The sequence below is a fragment of the Ostrinia nubilalis genome, chromosome 24, assembly GCF_963855985.1.
Source record: "Ostrinia nubilalis chromosome 24, ilOstNubi1.1, whole genome shotgun sequence".
NCBI lineage: Eukaryota > Metazoa > Arthropoda > Insecta > Lepidoptera > Crambidae > Ostrinia > Ostrinia nubilalis.
Window position 1 is genome coordinate 2,550,100 of NC_087111.1, and position 25,321 is coordinate 2,575,420.

Below are 25,321 nucleotides of genomic sequence, written 5' to 3' on the forward strand. Positions count from 1 at the left end.
GTAGCTTTCGAATGGTGAAAGAATTTTTAAAAACGGTCCAGTAGTTTTTGAGCCTATTCATTACAACCAAACAAACAAAGAAAGTTTATAATATTAGTGTAGATAAGAATAAAAATAATGATTTTACGTCACATTATATTTATTTACTTACACATTCAAAAAATTATTACTACCTGTTGCTAAAATTATGCACATAATTTGTGTTGTGGTAATGTATGTGTATTTTCTATTATTAGCATTAGTCACAATCATAGAAAATGATTTTTTCTTTGGAATAATTCATCACACCCTGATTGTATTGGGTGGGAATTTGCATAAATATTACTTACACCACCATGTTTAGACGTGCTGCTTATACATGAAAACCAATTAATTACTTTAAAATATAGGCAAATAAATCATACTTACACTTCTTTTTTACAAACATCCCACTGCTTGGTTCTCTAGTGACAATACACGGCCAAAATGGATACGTGCCCATCCTGGCCCAAGCCAAGTCACCAACTTGGTACTCACATTTAGCCTCCATGTCAAATATGTCACTTTTAGACGGAAATTTAATGTCTCTATTCTCCTTCTTTTTATTTTTATTGTCAAAATCAAGCGTTTTAACAACAGAAGAGTTACTCAAAAATCCGTTGTGAGATTTTGTATTCTCATTACTTGTGTTTAGACTATACTTCTCCGACGATCTTTCTAGAATATTATTCAGATGATTATTACTTTTCTGACCGCTTTTGGAGGGTGAAAACATATTTTTAATCAGCATAACAGTTTCTTCTTTCTCCCGTTTTTGTATTAAATCCTTACGAACATACACTTTGGGGAATTTGTTTGCTGGCGATTTGTTCTTCTTCTCATCTGAACCGAAACGGCTCAACGAAATGTTTTCATGGTAAATATTCTCTATTTGATTTTCTAAGCCGTCTGCCAGGATAGGAGCCTTTATAGGAGTTTCTTTGTGTTCTATCTTGATGGGAGAGTTTGAGGCATGCATTTTGTATACTGGAGACTGTATTTTAACAGGCGTCTTATCACGAACTGGAGAATGCATAAGTTGTATGCCTCTTTCAACGTCAATATAATCGGCCTCTTGTTTGACACGTCTGCTCCTGCCATAACGGCTTGTGTTCCCAACATTATTTATGACAGGAGAAGTGATATGAGCTGTCAAGCTTGTCTCAAGCTCCCGTTCAATCAATGACCGTTTCTTCGGCTTTGCCTTGACAAAAAGTGGACTTTCCACCTTCACAATATCCTCAGAACTCATGTTATCTTCTGATTCTTCCATTTTAACAAGTTAAAAGACGAATTATGCCTCATACACGTCGCTGACGTAATTTTAGGATAAGCAAAATCGAAAATCAAATTTTGCTCAATGTTACAAAATTTTCAATGCAACATGGATAAAAAAATTGCATTCGCAGCCGCATAGGGCTCTAAACCGATTCAGATCGCCACATCATGCCAGGATTGCATATCTGAAACAAAACAATCGAAATGAAGTTCTGTATCACGAAACAAATAGGTTATTCAAATATTTGCATATAATATCCTCTGTTATCGCCGCTAAAACACAATTTTCTGAATTAAAAACTACTTTTCTTACTTACGGTCGCATCCTGCCTAGTCGTGACCTCAGAAAGGATCAAGCACAATCAACTGTCCATCGTGCTAGGCGGTCTCCTTGGTGTAACACCAAACACACAAAATCGAAAACTTGGTTTCCTTTTTTGCAAACACACCAATGTTCATATAATTCTTCTGACCCTATTTTCACGTAGGCTTGGTTAAACAGCATCAGAAACATTAACCAGAAATAGCAGCGTCAGTATATCGCTCGAACAAAGTCCCAATTTGCTAACGAGTATGGAGCTAGCCCAGCACTCTCCCGCGCGCCATCATATCTTTATTTCACTAATGTCGCTTATCCGCAGCACTGTGTCCAATTGTAGCTTTTCAACAAACGATATCACTTATTATCTCAAAATCTAAACACCAAACATGAATTATTTTGAAGTAATTTTGTATTTAGAAAAGAAAATAAGTTCAACGACGCTCAGTACCGCGAAAACCAACATGGAAATGATTTTGATGTGTGCCAAAGAGCATAAAAGAGTAAGAGACGGCACTCCATAGATATTTTTTGAGCTCACGCACACATATGCATTTTAGAGAACGACCCGCAAATCTTTACCAACCGCACAAACTACAGGCGGAGCTACCAACATAATGCCTTATTTTCTGACAGTATTAGTGACGTTCGTAATAACTTATCGATTATCGATACTTTGCTAGGGTTGTAATTGCATATCGATATCTAGTATAGGAACCTTCAATATTTTAATGATTACTATTTTTATTTTATACTATGTGTAAGTAAAACGAAGTTTTGTAACGTAAATTATTTATTTCGAAATAAAATAGGTATATTACAATAAGTATTGAACATGACATAGCAGTTGTAGGCATGAGGAATTATTGAAAATTATAACAAAGTACAGAAATGATAATTTTGTAAACTTTTATTTTCACAACTTTTTCTAAGAAAAAATAGGATTTTTATTTATAAACATCTTTAATTTTCTTATCAGCTGATCGAACCTCAGCCCTAAGATTACTTTTCAATGCTTTGTTGCTGTGCTTTTTTACTTTTGTCAGCAAAATTGTTTTCACTTTTTATGAAGCTGTCATTAATGATTTTACAACTTTTTCTTAGAAAAAGGTAACTTAATATTTTAAACATCTTATCATAAATTTATTTATTATGTTGTTGACATTTAAACCAACTAAAATTACAATTTGTACTCAACATTAAGAAAATGAATTTTCCAACATTTTCCATATATATCTGGTCGGCAATATGGTCATGATAAAATTGTTTAGCTTCATTTACGGTGGTACATAATTGAATTGTTGGATAAACGAGACTTTTTTTATCATGCCACCATTCGCGAAGAGATATATATGCATACAAATCATTGTCAACAGGAGTTTTCACGCTCAAACACTCTTCACAAATTAAACAAGAACTGTTCTGTAATAGTTTGGCAGCTAAATACCCGCTTACATATACTACTGGTTGGTTTTCAAGGCTACACAAATGGCAATGCCACATTTTGTATGGAAAGTGGCGTCTTTTTTTTTTCGCGCGGCCATCGACCAAACTTTGTTTTTTGATTACAAAATAGTGTAATAAACCAAACTTACTATGGCATGTATACCTCTAAACTCAGTCTGAACTGAGTTACGAGCATTAGAAGTTTGATGATTTTCATACTAGATTTGCTTTTTGTGCGCAAGTTTTGTAAGAAATTGCAACAAAATATTGCGCTATTTTTTTATTGCGCTGATTCTGCTCCATACTGATGTCTGGAGCCTTTAATGGATGGTGTTGTTTGTTTACACATACAATGTCACTATTTTGTTGCAATTTCTTACAAAACTTTGCGCGCAAAAAGCAAATCTAGTATGAAAATCATCAAACTTCTAATGCTCGTAACTCAGTTCAGACTGAGTTTAGAGGTATACATGTCATAGTAAGTTTGGTTTATTACACTATTTTGTAATCAAAAAACAAAGTTTGGTCGATGGCCGCGCGAAAAAAAAAGACGCCAATTTCCGGCATTGTCTTTTTCAATGGGCTGTTCTAAGTTTTCAGGGTCCGGGATAGACAACACAGGATAAAATTCAGTGTCTGTGGAATCTTGAACATTAATTTTTATTTCTGTTGTTTTTAAATTAGTTTTTAAAATGTCTTTATATTCCAGCATATGTTTATTGTTGTCTGCTTCACAATTAGCACTTCTGCTATGAGGCACTTTCAGCCCAGTAACCATGCTTGTTTTAAGCGCTGCAGTAAAGTGCGTGATAGTGGGATTTCTATTGGTTACACTGTGTTGCCTAATGATTCCAAATAAGTTTTCCAGAGAGTCTTGGTTAAACTGTCTAAGGTTCATATATTTAAACCCTTCATTCTTTAACTTTTCCCAAATATCGTTTAAGGATTTGATAGATATTTGATATCCCTTTACGCATTTAACATTTTTTAGTATCGTGTTTTCTGCTGTTATAAATTTTATGGTTTTTAACTTATCAGTATAAAAGGTCCAAGACTCAATGTGATTACTTGATGTGGAAACATTTTCCCGGATCCCTTTCTTTACGTCATTTAAAGATGATGGACCATTTGTACAATCAAATAGTTTATCTAACTGTTCAATCACAAATGCTGTATCATTGCAATCAGAAACTTCTTTCCATGCCATCATTTTTAAAATAGCTGCCACGGTATTACTCAGAGCATGCGCAGCATACTTCACCCTCATCTTAGTTTTGAATGTTGGATTTACAATGGTACTATTCAGTTTTTTAAAATTTATTTTGTTGTTTTATGAAACATATTATTTCCAAATCAATCAATCATTATCAAGTTTTAAAAAAATGCAAAGACAGGATAATGATAGCTCTTCTCATAAAATATGAAGCGTGGGCCCACCTTCAATAACAATGACATAATATTAAATTAAAGGCATTTAGAGGTTTTAATGTTCTGCATTCTGGATGCGGTCTGCGGGTATGTCAAGACAATCTGTAAGTGGTCGTGATAAGGCAATCAGTCACGTGTGCTTTGCGTTCTTTGTTCGTATCCGCACGGTCAAATCGCATTAATATAAAATGTACAGAAACCTAGAATGTTGTACAATATAAGTTCATTTTGACCTGACTGCAGACTGCAGAACGCATCCAGGGTGGCATTCTTTAGTTTGAGGGAAGGCATATTTTAGAAGGTAAATACATAATTAGTTTGTACACTTACCATGAGTAATGGGTTTATAGGAAGCAGAAGGTGGTTCTGGTGCATTGGAAGTAGAAGGAAGAGGTTCAAAAGTTGTTTTCGCAGAAATACCAGAATCTGGTATATCCACAGCTCCCAAACATGTTGAATTTAGTTGTTTGGTTGTAGTTGTAAGGGGAACTGAAAGCAGATAATGAAATGTGAATTGGGTAATAAAATGTCATGTTCTTACCCAACTTTAGGGTACAATCAGTCTAGTACATGTCTTGCTCACATTAAAAATTACTAGCTTATAAATATTATTAAACTAGCTGACCTGGCTAATTAATGTAGATTGCCTAAAATTTTTCAAATTGGTCCGGTACTTTTTTTGAAGAATTTGTATTACACAAATTACTAAAGTCCCTCTAACTCAACACACATTCTAAGCTAAATTGTGTTACGAGTGGGTTTACTACAATATTCAAGCTGTGGGGTTCTAACCCGCACTTTAGGCTATCTTGGCTCGAGTTACGGAGCCGATCAAATACAAACAAACAATTAAATATTTCCTTTTTATATTATTAGTATAATTTTAGATAAACATACCTCGTTCAACTGGATTTGACTTCTTTGGAATGCAAAATGAATGATCATAAAGAACTGTAACAAAGTATAGATATAATTAATAATTGAAATTATATATTATTTATTGATAAGCATACAACACATGTTTGTGGTTACAAAGAAAGAACCTTGTTAAATTGCATTCGGTTGGTTTGTTTTGGAAACCAAAGAAAATTAATTAAGACATCTAAAGAAAAATTGATAGATAGTAAATTAAATTTAAAAAAAATAATTGAAGTCATCATCATACCTGTCTTGAGGTTTTCTTTATTGGAGTCTTTTACATGAAGAGGAAACTCTGTCAAAACTTCATCTGGCAAGATGGGATTGCTCAATTCCAGTGTTGGAATAGCTGAGTTCTTCAGCCGAGTTCCTTTGGCATTGAAGGATTCAGGAGTGAAGTGCCCACCACAAACAAACTTCAGTTGGTGTAACTTTTCAATAGGTACATATGCTAAGTCTTCTAAGCCAGCATTTTTAACCCACATTCGACAACTGAAATAAGAAATACCTATTAGAAAAGAAAAAGAATAACAAACTGAAATTTATTCATCAACTAATTTCTTTTAGTATTGTTATGCAATTCATTTGCAGAGTACGAAACAAAATACTGAAATTAAAAATTGGTTATGGTTATTTACTGTATGATTAAAAATATTAATCCCAGCCTTTAAGTTTACACAATCAGTAAAATTATCTTGTAATAAATGAGTGTTATTAGAAACTCACCGGTCAGAATCCAGAGGAAACCTACTCAAAAGTAAGGGTGATCCACCACGACTTCGCCTCTTATTACAAATAACGCACTTCTTGTTGTTTCTACTCTCCATTATCAGTAGAAGCCTAAAATGAAATAGGTATTAATTAAACAAAGCCTATAATTTCTCTCCAACCAGTGTCAATGCCCTGGTTCATGCATTTACCAGTTTTGAAAGTACATTTACATTTTCATCACATAGGGTTGTTTTTAATGAAAAATAGATTTGTAATAGATGTAATATTTCAAGTAAGTAGATAACATACCCATTAAACAGAAAAGTAAATAAGAGTTTAAACTTCTGTAGAAGTTGAAACACAGCTTATTTAAAAGAGTCTCTATCTCACAAAAAACATAACACTGAACAGCAAACTTTATCACGCCCGATACGGAGGAACTTAATCAACTCAACGTAAACGACAGAAACGTTTATTTACAGTAATATTGCACCAAATCTGAGAAAATAACTTCACACGAATCAATTCGCCGGTTAAAAACTCAAACTCAATTGACAGACATTTTTTTTCATTTGTCAAACTAACAATACTACCAACATAAGGACACTAACAATTATTTTTAGTATGGTGGTATTGATCCGCGGGTTCCCCTGCTATAGTGAAATCAATCCAAAATGCACTTTATTGCTTAAGGGATAAGGTTGTATATCAATTGCTACATATAGAGACTAGTTTTTGTATGAGAAGTGTCTACCCACTGATGTGTGCGTGCGAGTTTTTTTCGTAAACACACTTTGCTTCATACACACACTGATATAATTTCACACATGCAAAGCACAATGGCTTCTCGAGGCTGTTTTACCGACCCTTTCAAAATGTGATCGTTTTGGTTGACAGATCAAGGGATGGGATGAATAAAATAATTAAGTGTGCGATAAATACCTAGATGTAGATAATTTCTTCATAATCATTATACAATTTATAAATACATACATGAAGTGTGAGTGTGATTAAAAACGTGGTGTTGCGCTAAGGTTTGACCTGCATATTTTGCAAGCAACTTCTTCTCTCTTTGATTGCTAATAAATGAAAAAAAATGTAAAGAAATAAAAACTTAGATTATTCAAATGATTATCATTAAAGTCAAAGGAATTGCTTTATACTTTCTGAGACACAATTTTCATTTCCTCTTTACTTGCATTTTAAGTTGTTCAGCTGATTTTTCAATCGTAGAATAAGATTATAACTAAAGAATAAACTTACCATTTTAACTTTCACAGCGCTTTTTACCACCCCCACCACCCCCGCGTACCCCGCTACACCACCGAGCACATGCAACCGCCGTCCCGGGTAGAGATGGGTAGTGGGTAAAAACCCATTTCACCCGATTGGGTTAAAACTGGGTGATTTGGGTAAAAACTGGTTTTTACCCATTATCACCCATTCTGGTGGGTGAAAACAAAAATAGCGTTTTTTTAAAGTGAGAAGTGGTATTTGTTGCTAAGGGGGCGTTCTAGCGTTACGTAATGCAATCTGGGGGGAGAGGAGGTCTTGAAAAACGTTACAATGCGTTACAGTGGCGGAAGGGCGGTTCGATTACAAGTTTTTAAGCAGAAGTACTTTGTAGTTGGTGTTGTTATTTGTAACCTTATACCGTAATGTCATCAAAGAGAGAGTTTGGCATCTTTGGCATCCCCCCCCCCCTCCCCCTCCATGTCCTTGTCATGATCACAAATTATTGTGTTCCTACTAAATTTCTTCTAAATCGGTTCAACGATTCTTGAAATAACACCATTTTATAAAATAATTGGTCACATCATCATAACGTGATCAATTTTACGATTTGGCCACGATATAAATGCATATTAGTGTTAAATTTGACTTATTACTTATTAATCAATAAACATAAATGAGAAAAATTCAATAAAAATAAAGAAAAGATACCAATTGAAATAATTATAAAATTATTTGTTTTCACCCGGTGTAAACACCCACGGGTGGAATGAAACGGGTTTTTATTGGGTTTTTACCCTCATGTGGGTTTTTACCCGGGTGGAAACCCATCTCTAGTCCCGGGAGAGTGGGGGGACTGTTCGATAGTTCGCTCACGTAATAATACCATTTTCCTGATTTCATAGATTTTCCATGATTTTTTTTTGCCATTAGTGTCGTGTATACTACCACCCCTGTGCCCCGATTACGGTAATTTTTAACGTCTCGAATCCAGACGCGCATCTTCGATTCTGCGATACGATTGGTCAAAACAGCATACGTCAGCTGTTTTGACCAGCGTACGTCAGCTGTTTTGACCAGCGTACGTCAGCTGTTTTGACGAATCGTATCGCACGTTAAAAATTACCGTAATCGGGGATCTGAAATGGGCGTTGTTTTACAAAACGACACAAAAAAATAACGATTGGTTCAATTGAAAACACCCGATTTCTGAATCGATACATCGCGTCGCTAGAATTATTTATTGATTCTTCATATTGAAGAAGCGGTAAATAGGTTTATGGTATGAGATTAGGTATGAGAGATATTACTTAATATTTTTTGTATGTAAAAACATACAATGAGAAATACTCAAAAATACAATGAATTGAATTATCAATTAAGTAGTCAAATACATAAATTCTGTATAGGCACAACACTATTGATTTTGATTTGATTGACGTCATTGACGTTTCAATATTTAAAAAAATAAAGTCAGGCAGGAGGACGATCTTGCGTGTTTATTTCCGAATATCGAATAGTTTTAATTTTATAAAAATTTACTTAAATACGAAGATCAGCAATGTCTGTAGTGAAGCTAAAAGACAACAAGCCCGAACCAGTGGCATACAGTGACGCTGCGTTGAGGAATAATGCCGCTGTGGTTGAATATTGTAGAACCTCAATGGCAGCCCTTTCGGGCTCCACTGCAGGTAAATTATTGTGAATTCGCTACTAAACTGCGAGATCTGATTGTATTCTACTGGTTAAACTTGCGTCTGCTACAAGTGTCCACTAAATAAGAGCCAAAGTATCGATTACATGCAGTTGTAATAGGACAACTTCATGTAATCCCGACTGGTCCATCACATAAAAAATACTGCATTAAAATTTAAATGATATAATTAGAAAAATTCCACTACCTATCTAAAAAGTTTGAGCAACTCAATGCCTTTTTTATCTGTCCTTTGTCACATTTTGTAGCCTTTGCTTCTGTTAAAAAAACCATATAACCTCTTTTTTCAGGAGTTCTTGGACTGACCGGTTTGAATGGATTTGCATTCTACGTTTTCTCCGTGGTGGTTCTATGGGTTATGTTCATCATCAAAGCCGGCCCGAACTGGCACAAGTACTATGTCTCTAGACAATGCCTGCTGACGAATGGATTCTTCGGAGCGCTATTCACTTATGTATTATTCTGGACGTTTATATACGGAATGGTTCATGTATATTAGAGTTAAGATTAGATTAAATGTTTTATATCAAGTTATGGATGGTTAATCGATTGTATTTATTTTATTATGTATTTAAATTGTTTATTTTCTTGTGGAATGTAAAAAGAATGTGAAACAAGTTTTGTTTCATATAGGATAGTCCTGCTCAGATAGGTTTTGGTATGTCACAGTAACTTTTAAAAGAACACAACATTATTGTTAAACTTTAATTTAGGACCTTGCTTCAGCAATCTGCATGCATTTATACATTCATGTCTACTATGATACTGTATTAGTCTAATAGACAAATGGAAAATTGCAATAACATTACAAATAAAAAAAGTAGGTAGCAGACAGTTACTTAGCCGATTTTGATAAACAAGGAGGATTTTACATCTGTGTTGTTATGTTTTCTCAAATATTCCATATAGTTAAGCTATAATAAGGAAGGAAATAAAAGATGTTAATGGCACATAATAATTTTATTTAACAGAACCTGAATTAAATGGTAAACCATTATAAAATAATATTTTATTAATTAAGTAAAAAATACATTTGTCTTGACAAGAAATAAACTCAAACATTCATATTCACATTACTATCTAATAAATTATTTCAATGATTTTATTAGATAAAAATTCAAACAAATGCAAAAAAAGTGGATGTAAATATTTTACAGCGCCATCTAGTGACAACTTAGAACAAAAAATGCAGGAATTCAAAATATGATTTTGTTTTTCACAATAATAGAAAGTTTTGAATTTTAACCTCGATAACAAAATAATTTTCTTCTTGTGGAGATTGCGTTTAGTGGCCTTACTCGTCAGTCAGTGAGATCTGGTGAACGCTATAGCCATAGGTAGACTTCGTTGTTCGAAAATAAATTTCGTGCTTCGGAGACACGTTAGACGTCAGTCCAATTTAAGACTCATGTTAAAAGAAAAAATCTCGTACTATGCAAGCACTAGTTAGGTACCTACCTAAGGAGTAAGTAAAGATATTTCATACCCAAGAGAATGTGTTTGTGTAGGTATATTGTCGTGCCCTCCAGCTATAAGTACCTAATAATAATGTCTGTATGTCTTGTTCACTTAGTTGAGAGTTCCTTACACTGGACGATGCGATTTCTAGTCTCAACTCAATGAGACGAGTCTTGTTTCTGTGTCATGCTAATACGGTACTAACTACGGTAAGTTACTTACGTAGGTAGATCAAGTAAGTATTCGAAAAGTGGTGGTGGTCGATAAGGACTAGAGATGATTTATATTTGGCTATAGACTCAAAGGCCTAAGTTCATTTCGAAAAATTATTTAAGTCTCTTGTTGTCTAAAATAGATTTGGGAATCCCTTACCTAAGTAGGTACATACTTACCTACTTATCAGATGTAGATCCAGGCTCAGAAGAGTCTACTGAAGCTATTTAAATCTAGTTTATTTTACCTATTAAGTAAGTATTATGACTAAAAGTAGGTCGTAAGTTTGCCTGTATCTTTGCAAAGGAAAATTTGTAGGTAAGTAATCCAGAATCGTGACACCTAAAGAGCCTCAATCTAATCTCTCCATAAGTCTGGCGATGGGTTATCGGATGTCTATCAGAGTGATAGCCCATTAATAGCTCCACTAACTTATACAGCTGCTATGAGGCAATCTTGTGGTTTTGTAGCGATCAAGTAAGTTAGGTAGTAAGTAGTAGGTACTGAAAGTTTCAGTATGGAGAAGTTGGAAACTAGTTGTAGTTTAACAAGTGCAAATCGGAAAGCTAAATACTTAGGTATTTTTGTGTAGTGAAAAATATAGGTCACCGGAGAAAATTAAATTGGATTGGTTGTAAAAATGAATATAATTATTAATTTTTGCAATATCCGAAAATACGAGTAGCTAAGCATTGAAAAAAATAAATATGTTAATGAAAGCCTACATAAAACTTATAAAACGTTAATAAATTAATATTTTATCTTCACTTTAAAAGTTGTTACATTGACTTCCAAAGTTTCCGCCGATTTATTAAATTTTGAATCAGTTGAAATGCCGCGATAGATGGCGCTAGTCGCCTTCTCTAGCCGTTCGATTGGCCATGATTTGAATTTAGAAAGTGTTCGATTAGAATTTACCTATTTATGTAAAACACATGACTGCTTGACATAATGTCATGATTTTCAAAACTGAAATGTGAAATGAAAATACTCTTACTTATTGTGATAACCGCTCTAAATTGTGTGTGTTGTGTAAACTCAGTGCTCGTGAAAAACTGTCAAATGGATAACACCTTCTCGGCTGGTCTACCCTCGTGTCTTCGCTCCGTCCTAGATCTGGCTGAAGGCGACCCTGCTGTTCCACAGGTTAGTGGATTTTCATTTCTGTAACTTGAATTTTTTCATTGAATGACGTTTTGGTGTCGCTTGCTTTCTTTATTTATCGTTTTTCTTAGCGAGCAGGTTGACAATCGTCTAACTAAACCAAGCTATGGTACCAAGCTTCTTCTATCAAGATCTGTAATATCGTTCTATATTAAAGCATAAAAACGTGTTACGTATTATTGTGATGTTTTAAACAATAACACTAAAATTTCATCAAAATCCGTTCAGTAGTGTTTGCGTAAAGAGTAACAAACATCCATCTTCACATAATTTCACATTTCTATTTAGGTACGTAGGGTAGGATAGAATTCCTTTTCCAACAAAAAGTTAGCAAACGTCCGTTTAATAAGTAAGTTCTATCAACCAGAGTAAATACAAATGAGTAGGTCATCTTCATAGAAGCGCACCGAGCGCGGTTTGTATGTGAGCGCGGTTTGTATGTGAGCGCGCCAATACGTATGCGGCGCGCACGCACCCGTCGACAAAATTCGGCGCAACACCCTGCTAATCCACGCTAAATTTTGTCACTGTGTGCGTGCGCGCCGCATACGTATTGGCGCGCTCGCATACAAACCGCGCTCGGTGCGTTTCTATGGAGATGACCTACTCATTTGTATTTACTTTGCTGATATCGATGTAGCCTCCCCGATATTCATTATGCTTGCCTGATACAGCTCTATGAGGCAATCTTGCGGTTTTGTTGCGAGTGGCATGTAGCGAGTTTGAACGGAGTTCGGATCTAGTTCGATGGGTTGGTGGTTTAAGTTAGTGTGCTTAGGCACTCTGTGATGAAAACTAGGTAGTAGTGCATAATAGTTGGTAGTTAATAAGGGCCTGTACAGAAGGGCGAATTCTACGCGCGTAGAACCCATACGCGCTTTCGCGAGATACTAGGAGCCAATACATTGCATCCACAAGAGATGCGCGAGTTGAAAATTCGCGCGTAAATCTCATCATACAATATGCTCGTGTTCGCGCGAGAATTCGCCCTCCTGGACAGGCCCTAAAATAAGTATCAGAAAAAAACCTTAGCTAAGCGTTTTGCTTAATCATTTTAATGTCACGTAAGGCGTCATGTTACAAACCGGTCAATATGGAAATCAATAGGGGAGGTCTATGTTCAGCAATGGACGTCCTGCGGCTGAAATTAATGATGATGATGATGATGAAGGCGTTGTGGACACTTACCTCCCAAATGCTGCTAAGTGGTGCACTAAATTTTATTAGTTTTAGATTTTTTTTATGCATAACAAAGCAGGTTCGTTCGTTTCAGCCAAATGACGTCCACTGCTGGACAAAGGCCTCCCCCAGGGTTTTCCACAATGAACGGTCCTGCGCTGCCATGGCAGATATTTGACCACAATCGCAGGATGCAGTCTAGGATGGTACCATAATATCTGCCCTGTAAGTCCCTATTCACTCTCACGTTGAAGATGCCCAGATTATAGTCTTCGGGAAAGACAGCAGCAGGCAGCGAATTCCAGTCCCTAGCTGTGTGTGGTTTATTCTGTGTTTTTTAGTAAAAAATAGTGAAGCAAAACTGCATGAATTTGGATGCACACTTAAATATTACCTACCTAATTAAATAATCGAATTCATGTTCTAAGTCCGAACAAACCAAACCGTTCAATTGAACGAATCTCTACTAAAAATACACCAATCAGTTGATAAAGACAAATCCATCTTAAGCGGGACGTCTCGTCTAAAAATACAATGTGGGGAATCCGAGAGCATTGCCAATGTTTGTCCAGCATCGCAAATAATGTTCGACGATCGTTGTCCAGCAGAGGTTGGCCAATTTGTTGGTAGAAAAACAGGACAGAATTTAATACCTGTGAAAATCCGGTCCACTCACAAGGTGGACCGACGACATCATAAAGGTAGCAGGAAAGCGCTGGACGCAGGCCGCTACCAACCGGGTAACATGGAAAGCATTGGGGGAGGCCTATGTTCAGCTGTGGGACGTCCTATGGCTGAGATGATGATGATGATGATGAAAATCCGGTTCTTGAGAGACGTACTGGCATGCGCAGTATTGTAGGTACGTTCACCCACGAGGTGGACAGACGACCTCATAAAGTTAGCAGGAAGGCGCTGGATGCAGGCCGCTACCAACCGGTCGATCTGGAAATGATTAGGCCTATGTTCAGCAGTGGGCATCCTGTAGCTGAATAGATCGGGACTATTCCCACCTTTCGTTCCCACCACTGCAACTCCTGTGTAGCCAGGATCTACAGCTTGACCGCCACAAAAACCCAACCAGTGAAGGTCAAGTTTGTCCTAAGGGAAAGTTGAACTCTCATTAGACCCGCAACTTAATAGATGTTGATGATTATGAAACATCCCATACATGTGAAAAAAAATTTCATTTCAGATAATATTTTTTTCTAAAATCTACCTAGCCAATCCCTGAAAACAATTGAACTATTTGAAACCATACATGAAAGTTTACGATTTTTTTTATGCAAGCAAGACAAGGCAGGTATTTGACCGCAATCGCACCTGATGTTAAGTGAGATGCAGTCTAGGATGGTACATATCTGCCCTGTAAGTGCCTATTCACTCTCGCCTTGAAAAGGCCCTACCTAGGAATGAAATATCCTAGTAAATTCAACAAGTGTGGTCACAGTACAACAGTTAATTGATTTCATAGTTCGCTAAAGACTTTGGGATGGGTTTAATGTCTGATGTGATGTCGGACGATGTTTGCTTTTAAAACACATTTGCACAGTGGGATTGCATTTTTTAAAATCCATTTAGCATGAAAATCATTATGAAGTGTGCGAATGTGACGCAATATGGTTGGAATGGACTTTTTAGGTTCAAACACAGGATACCTACTAACTTAATTACGGTTTTCAATATCGATCAATAATCTTTACCATGCTTTCACGGATTATTATAAACAAGGCAAAACTGTTGTTTATTGTCTCTACGCTCAATAAAATAACTTTTTGACTGTACATTATTATTTTTTACAGTCTGCAAGAAGAAGGTACTTATTAGTTGCGGTGTAAGTATGTGTTAAGCTGGATAATTGACTTTAGTTTATCAGTAGCGATTAGTGCTCTGCCTCCTTAACATACAGTTTTTTAGGTACCTAGGGCTGTTTTATTATTATTATCTTAACAATTCCATACAAATACAAATCCTAAACCAAATCCATAATGCCACCAAAGATATAATGCTCCAATATTAAGCTATTTTCAGTACAATATAAATATTAATCATCCCAAAACAAATATTTCGCTTGAAAGGATCTTTGCTTCATTGAGATTATACGATGAATTGAAAAATCCTGCCCTACTTATATTTAGAATTGATAAATAATCCCAATATCAATTTATTAAACCATCTTCAAATAATGTAATCGTTTTCCAATAGCAAATAGAGTTCAAAATTGCTCGTTCCCTTCTCAAAATTCTCAAGATTCCGAACAAGGATTCGAAGTGTTAATTAAATAAAGAATATCCCTTTCTAATAAACTCGATCGAGAGGTAATTGGATTCCGAACCTTAGCTTAGAAAATGAAGGAATTTCGGTAATTTATACGTCGTTTGGGAACAGTTTGAAGCTTAAGGGAAAGTTAGAAATAAGATTTTGCATCTTAAAGGAAAGGTTTCGGTGTATGAAGAAATTTGTAAGAAAACTCATTTGATTACGAGCCCAATACTAAGGAGTTTTTTAAAAAAGTGTTTATACGGGACTACTCCCACCCCTCATTCCCACCGCTGCAAGTCCTGTGTAACCAGGATGTACAGTTTGACCGCCAATAAAAACCCAACCAGTGAAGGTCAAGTTTGTCCCGAGGGAAAGTTAAACTGTCATTGGACCCGCTACGAAAATCTACCTATGTGGTCATTGTACTTTATTTTTGTTTTTTTATTCGTAGCACCATTTTTACTACGAAATTATGAACCGATGTTTTAAGCTACGAAATTACGAATGTTCGTAGTGCTAAGGTACGCTACGACAACAATGTAGTCTATGTGCTACAGCTTTCGTAGCTAAGTCACTTGCTACTAAATATAAATAGGTTTTAATTGGCAAAATAATTATATTTAGAATAACATTAATGTTTTAACCTATCTTAGTTAATTTACTAATGTATTTGCATATTTTAAGCACGTAAAATTTCCATCAGTGTTGCTCTCGCAGCATTTGCTTGTAAAAACATTGAATTATGCCTTCCGCGTTTTATTCAAAATGTAATTAGTTGCTTAATTACTCAGATGAGCGTGTAAATATTTATAAGATTCAAATTTTAACAAAATAGCACGTCTTGTTGACCCAATAAAACAATAATGGTATTTTCAGAAGTATTTTGAAATAATATCAAAGTGCTGCCTACAGCTGCTCGTTTGCCTCCTGTCACAAAAAAAAACTTTTTACCGCGGCAAGGGTCTCATGACACCATCTTAATGACAATGTAATGTGTTGGTTATGTTTTTTTTGGCCGTTGTTCTTCCTTTGTTTTTTTTTTGTTTAGTATTGATATGATATTTTATCAATCTGTTATAACTGCTATTTACCTAGTCGGCCGTCCTCTCACATCCCAGAGCGTGTCTTTCCTTAAAATTGTGCCACCTGGTATGCCGGTTTGAACGGAGCAGGCACCGTCATGGCTGTATCAGCTGTATCGTATCGTATCGTATCGTATTGTATCGTAATCTGTTAACTGCTATTTTTTTTATCCACAACGAGGAAACTCTTGGCCAGTATCTCACCTGATGGTAAGTGATGATCAGGCCGAAGGTGGAAGCGAGCTTCACACGTAATCCTCAACCACGGAGGAACTGGCTATCTTACCTCTAACTGTTGGAACACAACAATGCTGTTAACATTGTTGTTATGGCGACAGTCTTAGGTAAGATGGTGGTAGCTAGCCAGGCGGACTTAGAACAAGCCCTACCACCAACCAAACCGAACATAAAAATCTGCCCCCACTGGGAATCGAACCCGGGACCTCTGCGTCTGAAGCAGGTGGTCTAATCACTAGACCACAGAGGCGGTTTACTCGTATACTACCTACTTTAAAAAGCAAATACGTGTACTACCCACAAACTCAAACGATACATAGCTCCCTGTAAATGGTACCTTAAAAACCAAATCAGGGTACCTACACATTCACAGGTTATCTTGAATAATTATCTAGGGAAACGAGCATTTGATCACCGTCCCCTAAACCTCCAGGATGAGGGGTTGAGGGGTCAGAGGGAGGGGGGTATGTGACCGAAATTAGTGGGGAAAAAACAACCACCAATTTGTGACTGTCTGAAACAGGGCGCACGTTACTTACCGCTGAAAAATTCGATTCGTTTCGTTAGCTACGATTTAGTGGAGTGTGATTAATCGCCTGCTTTTTTGGCTGATTCCAAATGATTGATAGTTTAGTTTGCAGATATCAAAAGTATAATACTGAGATAAATTAGTAATAGTTGAGTTAATTTTATATTTGTAAATATGTTAAATCTGTTAGCAGCTGATTCTTTTTAAACATTTACTTTAAACTGAAATTATAACTCAAAAAATTACGTGTAAAGGGTCAGTAAAGAGATAGCGAACCGCAGAGGACCGAGAGACGTGGATAAAAATAAGAAATCTACTTGACCTAAAACTTTTTAAGTCCTAAACAAATCTCGGCATCGTTTAAAATTTTATTTAATTGAAGTTTTGACTGCAATCGCACTTGATGTTAAGTGAGATGCACTCTAGGATGGTACATTAATTATCTGCCCTGTTTTCTTTTCTTCCACCACTTCTCAGCATCAGCCTTTAATTTAGTTATAATGTTACCCTGAACTGGTGGTAGGGCAAACTTATAATTTGAGGCGTATAAAAGTGCCCTAAAAAGGGCACTAATAAAAAATTTGATAAGTAGTTGAGACAAAACGTGTGACAAAATCACATCCATTTCAATCCCCTAAGGTGCAGTGAGCGTGACATATTGTCCGTACATTGTGTTAGTTTTACTACACATTTTACAGCATCTAAAACAGCTGAAAGCCTGCAATAAAATAGATAAACGGTACTAATTCAGCGCGAATCGGCGGGGATCAATCCGGGTGTTCTCAATAAAAGGAAACGGGCAGGAAATAGAGCGCAACGGATACGGACGCGGATTTACGAAGTCCCTAAGTTATAACTGTAAAATCGTCATTTAATATTTATACAGTATGATTTTGTTATCAGTATCCAATTTTTTTTAATAAGCTCTATAAAACAATTTAAAAATACAACTTTATCTTAATTATTCATAATCGCGGTATTATTCGCGAAAAAAAATATCGAAAATTAATTCGCGCCAAATTCGCTAATTTTTAAAGGTTAAGGCTTATTTTCGCGTACCATTATGTCTATTAAGCTTTGTAGTTAACTGTGTGTACATATTTTTCTATGAACTAAGCAAATTAACCACGTGAGCCAAATTTAAAACAGCACGCAGCGGATAAAAATAATTAAATATGTAAAAAATTACGTAAATCGATAAGTTCCTGATTCTGAGTCGCTCCTAAAAATTTGGATACCTACTGATAACAAAATCATCCTGTATGTATTAAATACAATGAATACTGGTAGTAATGAATATTTATTACACGGAAAATATTTAAAAAATAATATTAAAATTACTGAGGGCAATAATTCATTGAAAGGGACATAAGGTTAAAATAATAAAGGATAATTTTATTAATTAGGCACTTTTGTTTTAGATTAGTACGGTTAACAGCGCCCTAGATTGTACATTTATGTTGTAAAATCGCTTACTGCGACTACACAAAGTCAAGTATAAAGCTCTACATTTGAAATACTAGAAGTGCCAAGACTTGTAGGTAACTTTAATTCAATATGACAGAAAAATGAGTTTTCCGGTTAAATTAAAATGTGGTAGTGTTTAGGGCACGACAGTGAGTGGCGCATTACCAAAGTATTCCATTAAAACTTAGGCTGAGTTACACCACCTAACTTTAACAGTAACTATAACGATAACCGGTGCTTTTTGCATGGAGTTTGACAGATTTTTGACGTTTGTCAAAGTTAAAGTAAGATGGTGCAACCCAGCCTTCATCATCATCATCATCATTTCAGCCACAGGACGTCCACTGCTGAACATAGGCCTCCCCCAATGACTTCCACATCGCAAGGTTGGTAGGCCTGCATGGTGAACCGACGACCTGATACCTGAACCCAGCATTAGCCTGCAAAAAATTAACGTTTAGCGAAATCTTAAGTTATTGCGAACATCAGATTAGTTTTTAGTAAAAACGCAACTGGGGTGGTGTCCAGCTGCGCAGCCGATGGAACCAGATTGACGGTAAATAGATTATGTTATTTTGCGTAAAAACAAATAAGCTTTTAGTTATTATTATTGTCATTATGTTGAAATCTAACGCATTGAATTTGCAGCAGAGTATTAATTTTTTACTTAATTTTTTTTAATTAAGGAAACAAACAATACTAGACGTTTATTGGTGAAAATCAAAGTGAATTAATTGTGCTGCTCTTCCAACTCTATGTTTAATGTAATTTATTTTTTTGTAATTAAAAAGCACTTTTACACGTTCCAGTACAAATTATATTATCCCTATTCGACTGCTTCGGGACAATAAATGGGCCAGTGCAAGAAGCAGCGCAAAATTCGAGTCATTAAATATTATGAGCTGTTATTCACCTGACTTACTCAGGCTGCTTACAAGAATTTAAAAATATTATCTGAATTCAATGGTGACTGACTGACTGACATAGCCTAAACCACTGGACGGATCGGGCTGAAATTTGGCATGCAGGTAGATGTTATGACGTAGGTATCCGCTAAGAAAGGATTTTAGGAAACTCCACCCCTAAGGGTGTAAAACGGGATCCACGCGAACGAAGTCGCGGGCGGCAGCTAGTTTAAAAATAAAACATGCACAACACGCTACTTATATAACAATCATGATTTCTACTTTCATACTTTCATTTACACATCGACCAAAATTCGGAAAACATCCCATCGAAAAATCCCCCAATTCTTTCGAAATGACATGAGGTGGGTAATTAAAAACTAGCGGACATTTCATTCTGGACCTGGCGAATGTCCCGCGTGTCTGCCTTGATTAAAAATGGCCGCCAAATACACAGCCGTAATTAAAATGATGATGGAGTGTGGTGAGCGGAATTATCATAGAAGTGCTATGGACATCCTGAATTGATCGTAATGGGAATCAACTGGGGACTACAAACCACGGTCTTTGGACACAGGGTGCCTATTTTATTTATTTATTCATCATCATCATCTCAGCCATATGACGTCCACTGCTGAACATAGGCCTCCCCTATCGACGCCGACGACATCATAAAGGTAGCAGGAAGGCGCTGGACGCAGGCCCGCTACCAACCGGGCAGAATTTATTTATTAAAATTTTATTTTAATAAAAAAATAATTGAAAGTAGGTAAGACAGTTTTTATGCTGTGAACTAGAGTCAAGCAACCTGCGACTTTTTCAAGTTTTACCCCGCGTGGACCCCGTTCTACCCCCTTATGGGTTGTATTTTGCAAAATCCTGTCTTAGTGACCACCCACGTTCTAAAAGGAAACTCCATGCAAAATTTGAGACTCCTAGCACATGTAGTTTCTGAGATTTCGTGATGAGTGAGTGACCTTTCGTTTTATTAGAAGATTGAATTCAAATTATTTTTAACGTGATAAATTCATTGATCTAGTAACTATCATGATTAGTAATTTAAAAAAAAAAAACAGTTTTTTAATAATTCCTACATTTGAACTGACTACTCATCCTAATGGGAATAACTTGAGACTTCCCAACTCCACGGCAAGGGTCTAAGCCGTCCAAGAGCCTCTGACAAGGTTTTAGCCCTTTGGAACTCTTTAATCTTATTTTCTTGTGCGCCCTACCAGCACTTCGAGACAAACCCTATGATAAGTCCCAAAAATAAGGTGCTATAACTGAATTAACTCTACTATTTAGAGTAGGCGCAGACCATCGATTTTTAGTTGGCCGATAGTTGTACCCGATTGATTTGTATGAAGAATCGGCCAAATCAAATCGGCACTTCCATACATGGTCATACTGATCATGATCAACTGCCCGACTAAACTATCGGCCGACGAAAAATCGATGGTCTGCGTCTAGGCTTAAACTATCCACCATATTACCCACGATATGCAACTTGATTCAAATTAACTGCGCACCTCACTGGAATGCGACTCTCCCTCGTAATCATCCGTACACCTCCCCGCGTTCGCCCCGTCCGTACCAGGTCGATGTGACGTCACGTCTGCCGGGTACGCAGTTAACTTGACCGGGTGTATATCCTTCCTTATGAAGATGAGTTGCGATGCTTTTGTCTTTAGCCAGAGAAAGAATAATTACTCGGGTCGGTGGCCAAGGAAATTATATGGCTTTTTAGAAGTATTCCGGTCTTTGTAGTGAGCCTAAAATAACAACACAGTTTGGAAATTGAAATCATTTGATTAATTTTATGAATAAAGTGGACTGAGTTAAGTATTATATCTAAAGATAGCTCATAAAACCTAGATCTATTCTTAATATCGATTTGTTGTGACAATCGATGTTTATTTATTTAAAACTTAAATTAAGGGAACTTAATGCCATTATATTTTCTAATCAACTCACTCTACCATATAGAGCGCATGATGCCACAGATAAAAAATATCAATTAGTAATCAGGTATTAACTTATGTATCTTCTATCACTAATTTAAGTCAGTGTATCGAAGTCTAAATCAATTAAAAATGTGTTTGAGAAGTTGAGTAACTGAATTTCAGATTCTTCAATCTCCCGCTTAAAATTAGGCAACACTCGAAAAATCTTACTCCATAACTATACAAGATATAGAAAAACTTGAGTTATGCCCGTTTTCACCATCAATCCCTAATTTTTAAGTGACCCCTTTGGTAACACATAACAGGAATTTTGTCGTCATAGGTTTCACTTAAAAATTAGGAATTGATGGTGAAAACGGACATAACTCAAGTTATAAGGGCATAAGTCACCTGTAGAAAATTTAATCACCTTTTTTTTGGTTATTTGTGGTCATGTCTCTAGGTCGTATAGTTTGCAAGAATTAAGTAAAAAACGGAATTATATGGGTCATTTAAACCCCCCTCTCCCCGCCGGCTCAAGAGCTAAAGGCTGGGACTTTTAATATGTTCACCTCCTAACTAGTCTAAATAAAGTCACGAAGTCAGAAATTATTGACTGGATTAATAACCATTCCCGGTATTTTTGTCTGGAGTTTGATAGATTTTTGGCTAAAGATATAGATAAAGTTAAAGTAAGGTGGTGCAATACAGGCTTACTACTACATACTTAAAATAAAGTGCACTTTCCCATTCAAAAGTTTAAGTAAGTGCCATTCTTTCTACATTATGTCCAATAATGGCTGCAGCCCCCAACAGCAATCTGACAGGGGATAGGCTCAGTGCTTCGCCTGATGTTTTCTAGAAGCTGGACCGAAATAACATTATTTTTAGTCCGGCTACACACTTGCAGATTTAGAGTCTTCAGGTCTGTTCTAGATCCCAGAGTCTTTTAACACTAAAAAACTCTACCACACAAAAGTTTTAGGAAGGAGATAAACAATTTCTTAATAATATAGGTATTCATAATCAGTTTTGCATAATAATGCAGGATCGCAGTGTTTGCAATTCGAATTACAAATTCGAACGGATTGCTTTTTTGCGGGACACTGCAAACGGGATGCTCCTGTGAAATATACACGACGTATAATAAACGGGATCCAGCAAAAAACTGTCTGTGCCAGACATCCCGAACAGTTTTTTGCTGTTTTTTCTGCACAGTCTGTGGGATCAAGCCCTTACAGTTACAGTGCAAGTAAAGTCCCGTAGCGGTTTGCAATAATTAATTTTAAACTTTCGCGTTGCTTAATTGAATTAATTTACGTCACGTCAGGCAAATACGGGTAATATTTCAATATTGTTACCTATCCGCGTATCGCGTTAAAACCTGTTTAAATTAATTTAAGTAAAGTCCATCCGACAAAAATATCTACACACATTCCTCGATTCGAGAATCATATTAAAATGTTGCAGTTATTAAAGCATCCGCTCTTTTGACGGATCACATACACGTTACAACATCCGGAACGCGTGCCAAAATGACACGCGTCATTAGTTTTTACGTTATTTTGATACATTTTGGTGTATTAAATAGTCGGGAAGTGATTTTGTGGCGCCAACGGTTATTAAAGAGTTAAGGAATTTTTGATGTCCAAAATAATCTTGTACAACAGGACACTTCATTTTAATTTTTTATTTACGACAACCAACAAAACACACAAGCACTATTAAAAGAAGAAGGGCTAGGATTCTGTCTTAATTAATTAAGCTGGTACAGTCGATAGTCGTTGATTGAAGTAAAAATTATCTATAGCCTAAAAATAACAATTAAAAAAAACCTTTTTGTCATGATTAATTTTAATACTTTTATAAATGTGACACACTTCTGATATCTATTTTCTGTACTTATAAAATGTTGCTAAGAACCAATATGTATAAATATCCTTGGACATTTTACACTACGCCTCTAGTCCCAAACTAAGCAAAGCTTGTACTATGGGTACTAGACAACGGGTATAAACATACTTACATACTTTTTTTGTAAATACATACATATTATACATAGTAACACCCAGACCCGTCACAGAAATTCAAATTCATCATTTCAATTTCTGCCCGGCCGGGAATCGAAACCGGGACCTCTCGGCATAGTAGTCCGTTCTAAACCACTACACCAAATGGCCGACTTTTAGTAAAACGGCAAAACATTATTTTTTTACAAATGTTATGTATTTTCCTCCCGATTTTCTCTTCCTAGACCGTTTAAAATAGGTCATAATAACTCCACCGTTAATGTTTTTATACATATTAATGATAACAGCTTGACCTATCTTCACTCAAAGCCAAAGCACACGATGCGTTGCGGCGCCGCACCGCAAAGATTTCGACGTATCACGCGACACGCGGCGCCACCGCTCGTGTGCCCGCCACAGATATTTCTATGCAAGACGACGCAGCGAACCCGCTCCGGCGCCGCATCGCCGCCGCAACGGATCGTGTGCTTTAGCTCTCAGTGCTATGAATATGCAAGCACTTCCCCGCACTATCAAGATATTTAAGTCGAAGTCTATTTTTACTAGCATCAGCGAGACTGAAATTAAAAACGATTTACTTGAAAAAGCTTAAATTTTCTTCTTTAAAATTTCTTGCTTTTTCATTCAATACTTTGTTTCAGTTTAAAATAGTATGATCTTAGAAAAGGTTTGAGTGTGAATATATAAATTACCAAACCTTTTGATAATAGTGACTGAGTTTCTTGCGCTGCTTCTTCTCAGCACTGGCCCATTTATTGTCCTGAAGCAGTGGTAGGGTTAATACTGGGACGTGTAAAAGTGCTTTAAAAAGCCTACTTGCAAAAATGAGTTTTATGAGTCTTTATTTTTTTAAAGTTTCGACATGTAAAGCATTGTTTCGTTTACAAAATATTCCTCCATCTATCACTGTAGTGATAGACTGGCCATTTTTGGTCAATAAATATTTAATTGTTATTGTAACGTTAAGGCTGAGTTGCTACACCAAACTTTAACCATAACCATAACGATAACCGGTGTATTTTGTATGGAGTTTGACAGATTTGACGTTTGTAGTCAAACTAAAATGGTGCAACCCAGCATAAGTATTTCTTTTTAATGAAAATAGGCAATTTAGTCGCATGACTGTCGCCAGCCTACCCCACTACCCATTAGTGCTCAGTTCTCAGTACATTTGTCAAAGTGCCGGCCTCGCATCGGCATTATAGCGTCTTGTACAACTGCGTAGTTTGTAGTTTGTTAAGTAAGGGCTCTTGTACATTTGCGTTTCTTCTGAAGTGTTTATGTACGCGCTATATTTCACTAAATAAACTGGCTTTTTGACGACTATAATAAAACAAAGTTTCTAATAATAATAGTAGTAGTAGGTAGTGTAGGTACTTGTTCTAGCGTATTCTCTCAAATCAGTTAAATTATATTGCTGGCCTCTCAACCCACAAAATTTAGTTCAGGGGGGCGTCTCTAGTAGTCCAGAAAATTAGTATTTATTTGCATGTTTGCCTAATATTTTTTTCAGTAAGTACACCTACATAATATACAGGGTGTCCCAAAATTAGCACGTCACAATCACACTGGAGGTAGCCGAGTCTAAGACTCATCGAACAAGCTTAATATGTTCATGTAGTAAAGTTTCATAAGTTTTAAGATATGACCAATTTTATTTAGAATTCATGAGTCATATTTCAAAACTCACAGTTTTGAAATATGACTCATATTAGTTATTTTTTAAAATGGACTTAATATACCTTGTCAGTTGCGTCTTAAGCTCATTTACCTCTGGTGTCAGTGTG

At 36.1% G+C, this 25,321-nt stretch overlaps 3 protein-coding genes across 3 annotated transcripts in view; 1 reads left to right on the top strand and 2 right to left on the bottom strand.

Annotated features, from left to right (window-relative positions):
- Positions 1–2,062, bottom strand: part of LOC135083730 (uncharacterized) — a 24,594-nt gene extending 22,532 nt beyond the window's left edge. The window contains exons 1-2 of the mRNA XM_063978454.1: positions 1,614–2,062; positions 409–1,481 (exon numbers count right to left, since the gene is read on the bottom strand). Of these exons, the coding sequence (XP_063834524.1) occupies positions 409–1,291 (883 nt within the window). The 5' untranslated portion in view covers positions 1,292–1,481; positions 1,614–2,062. The remainder of the gene's footprint in view (positions 1–408; positions 1,482–1,613) is intronic.
- LOC135083609 (THAP domain-containing protein 5-like) lies at positions 1,450–6,876 on the bottom strand. Its single transcript, XM_063978307.1, has 5 exons — positions 6,134–6,876; positions 5,655–5,899; positions 5,387–5,440; positions 4,820–4,978; positions 1,450–1,481 (listed from the first exon to the last, which is right to left on the bottom strand). Exons 1-5 carry the CDS (start codon positions 6,232–6,234, stop codon positions 1,450–1,452), a joined length of 591 nt encoding a protein of 196 aa, XP_063834377.1. The 5' UTR covers positions 6,235–6,876.
- A 1,938-nt stretch (positions 6,877–8,814) lies between these two features.
- Positions 8,815–10,015, top strand: LOC135083955 (ER membrane protein complex subunit 6). Its single transcript, XM_063978719.1, has 2 exons — positions 8,815–9,042; positions 9,356–10,015. The coding sequence occupies exons 1-2, from the start codon at positions 8,913–8,915 to the stop codon at positions 9,562–9,564; spliced, it is 339 nt and encodes a 112-aa protein (XP_063834789.1). The 5' UTR covers positions 8,815–8,912; the 3' UTR covers positions 9,565–10,015.
- Positions 10,016–25,321: the final 15,306 nt, after the last annotated feature.

Excerpts from the sequence above, each read along its gene's own strand:
- LOC135083609 (XM_063978307.1), bottom strand. The coding sequence starts at position 6,234 with ATGGAGAGTAGAAACAACAAGAAGTGCGTTATTTGTAATAAGAGGCGA. Across the intron at positions 5,900-6,133 it reads TTTCCTCTGGATTCTGACCG|TTGTCGAATGTGGGTTAAAA; the intron begins GTGAGTTTCTAA and ends TTCTTATTTCAG. Across the intron at positions 1,482-4,819 it reads CTATAAACCCATTACTCATG|ATATGCAATCCTGGCATGAT; the intron begins GTAAGTGTACAA and ends GTTTTGTTTCAG.
- LOC135083955 (XM_063978719.1), top strand. The coding sequence starts at position 8,913 with ATGTCTGTAGTGAAGCTAAAAGACAACAAGCCCGAACCAGTGGCATAC. Across the intron at positions 9,043-9,355 it reads CCTTTCGGGCTCCACTGCAG|GAGTTCTTGGACTGACCGGT; the intron begins GTAAATTATTGT and ends CTCTTTTTTCAG.